Below are 9,255 nucleotides of genomic sequence, written 5' to 3' on the forward strand. Positions count from 1 at the left end.
ACTAAATTGGGTCGACCAGACCTTGAAATACAAAGAGTTGTTTTTATAAATTGTGTCAAGTAACAATTCCTTCTTTTCCTGGAACTAACCGGTCCAAGCCGGATAAAATAATTAATTTTTTCTCACTAAATTGGGTGGACCAGACCTTGAAATACTGGTATGTATAGAATTGTGTCGAGAATCTAATTTATCATTCAAGTAACTTCTTGCACAAGTTGTTTTTCCTGGAATTAACCGGTAATTTCCCACTAAATTGGGTGGACCAGACCTTGAAATACTAGTATATATAGAGGGCCGACAGATTCACAAACACATCGTCTTCTCCAAGTGTTCCTACAAGAACGACTACTACTACAAAGAAATTATGTCTTCCGAAATGGTAAGAATTTATTATTATTATTTACAGGTTTACCATCTCCAATTTAATATAAATGTAAACATTGTTGAGAAATGTTGAATATATAGAAGTGTTCCTTCAAATCCACTAAACAAAAGTGAGTATCATTGAAGTTTATTAATTGAAATGTATGAGAAGCAATCTATTCTTAAAACACTATGTAACAACATAATTATATATATATATATGTTACTGTGAATGACTGATATCTGGTGAATGTCAGCATTCACACAGTTGTTTCGTGTATGTACAAAATATTTGCTAAATAACATTATTTCTCACTTACACAGGCAAATGTCGACATTCAGCATGCACTGGTGGTGAATAAAAATATTTTTATTACGTTAAGACAAAAATGCAATTTTTAAATAGGAGAAAGCTTAAGTAACAGTACATATAAATAAACCGTTGAACCTAAAATGAACAGTACATTCTAAATCATTAAAGAAAATAATACAATAATAAACTTACACATAAATTATGTGATTAACATTATACAATCTTATTTATTGCAATAACTTAAACTGTTATGGCACTTTGAATTGCACAAGAGTCCCTTGCTTTTACAACTGCATTTATTCGTGGAACACTTCTTTTTGCAATGACAGTGTGTATAACCTTGCCTTCCGCTTTTCAAATTAGCTGCAGCTGCTTCTCTCTGCAATATTTCTTGAGAAGAAATCTCATCTATGGAAAGTAACTTTTCTTTACAAATTACGAACTGATTACAGGTATAAAGCTGCTTGAGGGTACCATTTTTGTTTGCTAATTTATAAAAGTCGGAGTCTTCTATTCCAACAACAACCACCAACACGTTTAAGGCATTTGTATGGTCAAGGTCAACATCAGGGACTTGTATTCATACGGTATCACCAATTTGAGTAGAAGGAAAGCAAAGAATTTGGTGACAGACTGTCGCCTCTCCATCAACATCAGCTTCTCAGGTGTCGTTTTGACTTCCACCAAAGTTTATCTGTGCTTGTTGACATACATCAGCGACTGTTCAAGTGTATAATAATATAACCAAATATTTGGTTTTTCACTGATGTATTTTGTGTGTGTTGACATTCACCAGAGAATATCGACATTCTCTAAGTAACATATATATTACAGAAATATTATTAAAAATTTGATAGATTCAAAGATTAAAAAATTGAGGAATTTTTATTAAAAAAATTGTATATTAAAATTCAGTGTTCTTCAAAGATCTTTTATACTTTTGTGAAAACTGCACTTGTCATAAAACACAATACTACTACTCAAACCTTTAAAAATGCAGTATAATTTTAATTTTAAAACCTTTTCATTCAAATTTCATTTAAAAAAAAAGTTTTAATTGAAATTTGTTTCTTTCTATCATAAAGAAGGTCGTTTAAGATGATGGAAAACATTTTAAAATTAAGATTATACTGCATCTTTAAAGGTTTGAGTAATGGTTACTGTGGTTTGAAACTATTGTAAATGATCATATTCCTTGAATAGTTGTTTTTAGATAAAATTAATGGAAAAATAAGCTTTTTGGACAATTAAGAAATAATTTAAAAAAAATAAAAAACCATTTTTATTTTTTCAATTTGAGTAATTTCTTATGTTCATGTAATTAACTCATATAATTTTGTAATTCACCTAAATTATGTTGAAACTTGAAACATTTCTGACAGATTCAATTTCATGACATGTTGAGTTAAAGTGATAACATATTCTGCTCATCCCACTGTCCCTGGAGAAGTTTGTTATGACATTTGAATTTTTTCTTTGTTACTAAGTTTGAAAACTGAAGGTGTTTTGACAAAATAACAGCTATTCAATAAAGTGAAGTAAATGCACCTGAACAAGGATATTCAAACTAATTTTTAAGATTATTAATGTGAAATTTATGCTAAAATTTAGACTATACTAACAGTTGAACATGTTGCTAAGTTGGAAAATTTATATTCAATTGGGATTTGAAGTTTTTATTTATTTATTTATTACATATACAAAAGGAAATGTCACAAGACAGTTGATATCCTTTTTCCAAAAATAACACTCATAACAAAAAATTAAAATACAAACAAGTAAAATGGCAAAGCAGTATTTGGGACAAGTCTATGTTTCGGAGACTCACTACTAAGCGGGATCACTTTGATTCTCAAAGTGGGTCTCCTTATTTTCCAATCTTCTTTATATTGCTGGTTTTGACTGCAATTGCTCAAACTTTGCTGGCCACGGCCACAACCACAAGGTCGTCAAAGATGCATTTTTGAAACCTATCCAATTTTGACATTTCTTTCCATTGCATGTCACCCTGTGTTGAATTTTTGTCGATGCCTAATGAAAATTTCCCATTTTTGAAAAAAATAATCATGGCTATCATATCGTCTGAAATTATATTTTTATTTTGCACAAACAATATATATATATATATTAATAAATGTAAAAATAAAAAAAAAATTATATGTCAGAAGTTAGTTATAATATAAAATTATAACGCCATCTACTTTGAAAAATGTTCCGATTCTGAAATGAGATATCTTGGGTTAACCAGTCAAGGTCAGCATGTGGCGACCAGACATATGTGGGAAATAACACAGGACAGGTAAATGGGTTTTTTCAAAGATTCGTTTGTGAAAATTCGATTTCTCATTTCAAACTTCCCAATGCCGTATTTTTCAAAATTTGATTTTGCAATGTTTGCATTTCCAATTTTCCAACCAGCAATGCATGTGCAAATCTCACACTGCTACCTGTTTATAGAGAGTGCCGCCATTTTGTATTTTATTTTGACTCAGTTCTCAGTCCCCTGAGTACCTACAAGTCTGGTTTCTTTTATGCGCGCATGATTTGGGCACCAAATACTTTGGGCCAAATATCAACTCCTGACATGTACTGTACTTCTTCATACCTCTAAGCTGGTAACACAGCAGGCAGTATATTTTATAAACAAGACATAGTCTTGTCAATAACAACAAATTTTATTTTTTAATTAGAGTATTTTTTAAGTGCAGGTAATTTATGACCAAAATTAAAGTTCTAGTTCGTTGAGATGTATAAGATCAGGTCTTACATAGAAAGTTTAGAAACTTTTTATTCAAAAGAGAAAAATTTTCCTCTTTTGAATAAAAAGTTTCAGTAATTTGGAATTGTTCAACATAATCTCAGTATAGACAGACAAATGATTCCATATAGAGGATTCATTAAAGATGTTTGTGTGTTACCCATATACAGTGGAACCCCGGTTAATGAACGTCCTGGTTAACGACCAAATCAGTTAACGAACTTTTATTTTGCAAAAATTTTGTCTCGGATAATGAACAAAATTCGGATAACGAACGTAACGGTATTTTGTGTCAAATTTTAGTTGGTGTTAGGCATGCGCGAGTTAAGCATTGCTTTTCCGAGTGTTTGTGCTATACTTCTTTTTTCAGTTTTGTGATTTATATATTTAATCAATATGACATCCAAGAAAGAAAAAAGTCATAATGGCAATAGAAAACAACAACGCAATATAAACGACAATGCGCTATTCCGTTTGAGAAAGATTTTGCTTAAAAGAGTAAGACAATCAACTTTAGATCAATTTCTTGTACCTTACGGAAAGAGTTTGTTTGTTAGTTAAGTTATGGCAATGCAATACTTGGGTGATCTGCCTAGGGGGAATGCCTTCTGGGAGGTGTTTTTAAGGAAAACTGGCCCCTATTTAGGTGTTACAGACATGGAGAAAACCCGGAAAACTCCATGTGGTCAGCCCGTCTGAGCGAGGTGCGAACCCATGAACGAACTCCCTGTGTTCAAGGTACGAAGACCACTTAGCCACTGGTGGGTTTTTTTATTTTTACCGAAAGAGACTTTGACTTGAAGAATCTTCCGATGAAGTGCTACCCGTTATTTTTTGGAGGGAATTCCCCTTCTAAGCATTAAGCTTCGTATATCTCTGCTTTTCTGCCACCAACTACAACAAACGAAGATATGTACAGTGCTATTTTATTAAACAAAGTTTACATGTTTGTTGCTGTAATGTTAGATATTATGTTTTCCTACATTCTCATCAAAGAAAATTACTGTATATTACAAATAAAATCACAAAAATTTCGGAGACTAGAATGGATTAATTGCATTTGCATTAATTTCTATTGGAAAAATTGCTTTGGTTAACAAACAGTTCAGTTAACGAATGGAGTCGCGGAATGGATTAAATTCGTTAACCAGGGTTCCACTGTACTTTGATACAAAGCGATGGTTTTAGGCCTCTGCAGATGGTTTCATCTTTACTTTTGATTTACACTGGGAAATCAGCTGCTCAAAAGGTCTGGGAAAAACACTTGGTTTTAAAAATATTGTGATTGACTTACTGCATGTATTAACTGAGCTAGTGTCTCATTCAGTCTAATTTGACAACTTCTTCACTTTCTACTACTTGATGATACACCTAAAAAAACAAGATAGTTTTGCTACTGGGATAATTTGAGAGAATGATTTAACATTGCCCTCTAAGTTGTATAAATTAATGGCAAAAAAAAAAAATGTGGATGTTCATAATTACAGATTTTATATGTTTGGAGAAGTTATTATTATAAGATGGAATGACAATAACATAGTACAGTGGTCTCAAATACAGTGACCAGATAGAATTACTGGTAATGCAATACCTAGTAAATTTGCAATCACTACACTGGGGTATCTTTTCTTTTCTTTTTTGTTCTTCATTATTTTTCTTTTTGCTGTTACTTTCTTTTTCTTGTTGACAAGGATCTTGAATTTCACTAAGAGGGGCAGAAGTTTCTAGTTCATTATCCAATTTGACAATGTCTTCAAAATTTCCTTCCATGTCTTCACAAGAGAATTCTTCCCATTTGTGGTATTCAAGAGCTGTATCATCTGCAACTACTGCCATCTGCAACACATTTTTGATGAGTCAGACCACTTTTACAGAAGCAGTTTTTAATTAAGGTGGGATGCAGGACTATCTGCATTAATTTTAAAGAGATGTCCCTTTCTATGGCATGGCAGGTCTTACTGGACGATAGCATTTGATTTTCTATTGGATTTAAATTGAAACTTGAGCACATTTTGAAACTCGTCTTATTATACGATATTTGAATGTCTTGGAACGCAGGCGCATTTGGCATCCAGAATCGAATACCTTTTGAATGAAGTTTGAAATTTAATGGCTAGCTTGGAACGAATATATGTAGAAGGCTGAGGAAGAGCCCAGAAGGGCATCGAAAACTTTTGCAATAATAGAACATAAATGCTTCGGTTATTTGGTTTAAGTAAGTCGATATTATATTCAACACAGTGTGTGGGAAAATTAAGTATTTGAGAAAGGATGTAAGTGTGAGCTCGCAGATTTTTATGGGACTCTTAAAAATTTGAATTTTATATTAATTGAAAGTATCTTCGGGAAAAATCCGAGGAATTTGAACTAGATTGGATGTCACGGATTGTACTAACAACTAGCTGGGAAAGTTTACACTCAGGTGTGAAGAATGCACCGTCATTGTCAACAAAAGTCAATCACGTGTCAGTTTTCCCACGTGAATGATATAAAAGCTCGAATCTCCGGAAGCTCAGGGTGATCTCTTGGAAGTTATACTTGTCGATGTGTGCATCTCGTCTCCCAGACCTTTATATAACGGACTTGACCCGACGAAAGGAGAAGATACCATATAGAAGACCATAGGAACTTTCACATAACACTTAATCGCCACATAGAGCTCTCTTTGAGATAATTATTTGAACCTGTGTACTCTCTCTCTCCCTAAGCGTATTTTTAGTTTAATCCTTGGAGGAAGGAGTATAGTATGTTAGACGCATTTATTGAGAGTTGTATCTAACCGCCTTTAACCTATATATTGTTTTGTATCCTAGCTTAGCCATTCAATAAATGTTTATTATTTTGTTGAACCTGTTTCCTGTCATTTAAGGACACCTGTCAGCTTCCTCACCCCCTCCTCACTCAATTTGCCCTCCTAGCCATCCAACGACCCCGAGATCGGGTTTTACCAGTTTGTGCAGAGTAAGTGGTTATTTGGGGATTAACTAGTGACCCACTACTAATCTCACATAAGAATATCATGGTACCCATCCACTTAGAAAACCAGGATAACTAGGAATTTTGAGCCTGAGGAAAAGCTGTAAAATAGCCTAGAATTTTGTTTTTGACTGTGATATATTTTTTAAATTTTATAATGAACATTGTTTAAATTGAATTGTTGTATGAGGACAAATCTCTGTAGAAAATTCCCAAATTTTTTAATTAACATGCCAACAAGCAGCATTAAGTAAATGATATTTACCTTGATTTCTAGCTGCAACTTTGGAAAATAGTTTAATGAAAATTGAAAGTCTGCATTTTGCTTAGTTGTTATACTACATTTATTTACATCATCACAAGTTTAGGTTTTGATGAATTAGAAATGAACAATAATCACAAATGTGAAGTTTTGTGTCAAACTTGGAAAATCTTATATGGGATACACATTTTAAATGTTACCAACAGCATTTGAGAATGAGGCGGCATTAATTAAGGTCAAAGTTACCAGTGGTTGGAAACAACTAGACAAAAACCATGCTTGGAGAGAGAGCTATGCATCAGGTCAACATTCATTCTGTAGTGCTTCAAAAAATATTATTACATAAATAATGAGGGATTAAAAAAATTAAAGCAAATTTTATTACTATGTGCAAGTTTTATTTCTCTATATATTTTTCATTTTAACAAATAAATTATTAGTTATATAGGCCTACTTAAAATAACAGTATATTAATTTGTAATGATTCAATTATGTCAATTGTTATGCATGACTTTCTAAAAATTATATTTTATCTGAACTTCTTGTAACATATAGTATAAAAGTTGGATGTAATCATAGGGACTGTTTCACTAGTAAATTATCATGTACCTTTTATGATAGATACGTGGGATGGATTTTGATTATTAATTTTGTATTTGTTCATGTGTTTGATGTGATCATAGTTGTCATCCAGTAAATCTTTGATTTCACAAAATATTTGGAAGATGATATTTCGGAATGTTTGTTAATTCGAATGCAGACTGTATCTGCTAGCTGAAAAATTTTATGATAGTAGAAAATTAATTATTTTTTGATTAGTTTTCAATGAAGATTTTACAAGAAGTGGATTTGGTACAAAAATGAACACCAAAAACACCAGAAAATCCAGCAGAAATAAAATTTATTGATATAAACAAATGTTTTCAACAGTTTTAAACTGTCATCATCAGGCTAACAAGAAATACAATGCAGAAGTCAATTGTATTCCATTTTACATAATTTTGAAAAACGGACATAGCTTCCGTTTACTTGGTCAGAAGAGACATCATATATGATATCATCTTATCTAGAAATGTTTATTTAGGACACGAGTGTTGGATCAAAAGGAAATTTCAAACAAAGACTTCCAGGCTCTGGAGGTTTCTGCTTCTCTATAACTTAAGGCAGTGTTTTTTGAAAGACACCGTGTAGATTCCCATTATCTCCAGTTGTTTTAAACAGGTCCAATTTGTCCTAATGTAGAATTTGAACTTCATTGCAAATGACTTTGATATCATTTTCAGAAGGATATGCACTGAATGTGGTGGGATATATCCATAGATGGTGAAACAAACATTAGATGGAATTTATTCACCTTCAGAAACTGGATAGGAGATGCACTAACATCATAGAAGGTTTCATTAACAGATTCCAGGTGCATAAAATAACAAGGATGACACTAAATTATACAAGTGGTCCAGTACAACCAACAAATTTCCAACATTTACAGCCAAATTGCTAAAATCAACAATTTTAATCTGGCCTTTAAAATAAATCTATTGATTTATTCCATTTTAAAAGATTCCAAAGATCTGGTCAATAGGAAATTTCTGTTAGGGCTCTATACCATCTTAAGGTGGCCATACACGTTAAGTTAATCCTTTGAGGCTGCCTGACCTTGAGGAACTTCAGAATTTCCTATTGCCCACACACGAAGAAGAAAATCTCTCAGCAGAGGCATAACTAGGGTGAGGCAAGTAGGGCACGTGTCCCGGGCTCCACTTACAGAGGGGCACCAAATGGTCTCCAAGACAAACAAGATTTGTTTCTGGAGGGGAGGGGGTGCCAGTTATGTTCGCTACACCATTGTCTCTCAGTCAGTCAGTCAGTTGGCCATGGCATCTGATGATGACATACTGGCTGTTCTTGGGTGTTTATTGGCAACAAATTCTATTAAAACTCGCGGGAAAAAAGTATGCATAGAAGTCTGTGGTGTAAATAGTAGTAGTGGTTTGGGTAGCACTGATCATAAAATTAATTTTTCATATGAATAATTTTTTAATGGAATTAGTTCAGATCACAAAACTAATTTTTCAAGAGAAATCTTGGTTATATAATATCAACTGCACATCGGGTTGTATACAATACAATAAATCTGACTTACGAAACCTGTAACTGATGCGTATCACTTTTTCTTTCAACAACCAAACGTTTTCATAACCCCTTCTGGGTTCTTCATCATGTTGTTGAAAGAAAAAGTGATACGCATCGGTTACAGGTTCCGTAAGTCAGATTTATTGTATTGTAGAAATCTTGGGTTATAGATTCTATTAAAAAGCATCAATTATCAGCAAAAGATGTATGGCAAGTTGATTTTACTACCAAAAAAATTCATGGATTAAATTTTATAGACAAATATATATTAATAATTCTCAACCACATCCGATATTAGTACAAATTGTAAACATTATTATCGCAAATTAATTTTATAATTTAATAATTAAAAAGAATTTATTAAACTTTGTCTTATTTTAAGTTGTCATGTTTTAATTTACTTGGATATTAAAACAATAAATTTTTTAAAATGTAAAAGAAAATGATATA

At 32.4% G+C, this 9,255-nt stretch overlaps 1 protein-coding gene across 1 annotated transcript in view; it reads left to right on the forward strand.

Annotated features, from left to right (window-relative positions):
• LOC111622025 (zinc finger MYND domain-containing protein 11-like) overlaps positions 1 to 9,255 on the forward strand; it is a 170,845-nt gene that overhangs the window by 9,443 nt on the left and 152,147 nt on the right. The window contains exon 2 of the mRNA XM_023364322.1: positions 407 to 494. Within this exon, the coding sequence (XP_023220090.1) occupies position 494 (1 nt within the window). The 5' untranslated portion in view covers positions 407 to 493. The remainder of the gene's footprint in view (positions 1 to 406; positions 495 to 9,255) is intronic.

This window comes from Centruroides sculpturatus, unplaced genomic scaffold (assembly GCF_000671375.1).
Source record: "Centruroides sculpturatus isolate CEXI.00-Female unplaced genomic scaffold, Cexi_2.0 scaffold225, whole genome shotgun sequence".
Taxonomy (NCBI): domain Eukaryota; kingdom Metazoa; phylum Arthropoda; class Arachnida; order Scorpiones; family Buthidae; genus Centruroides; species Centruroides sculpturatus.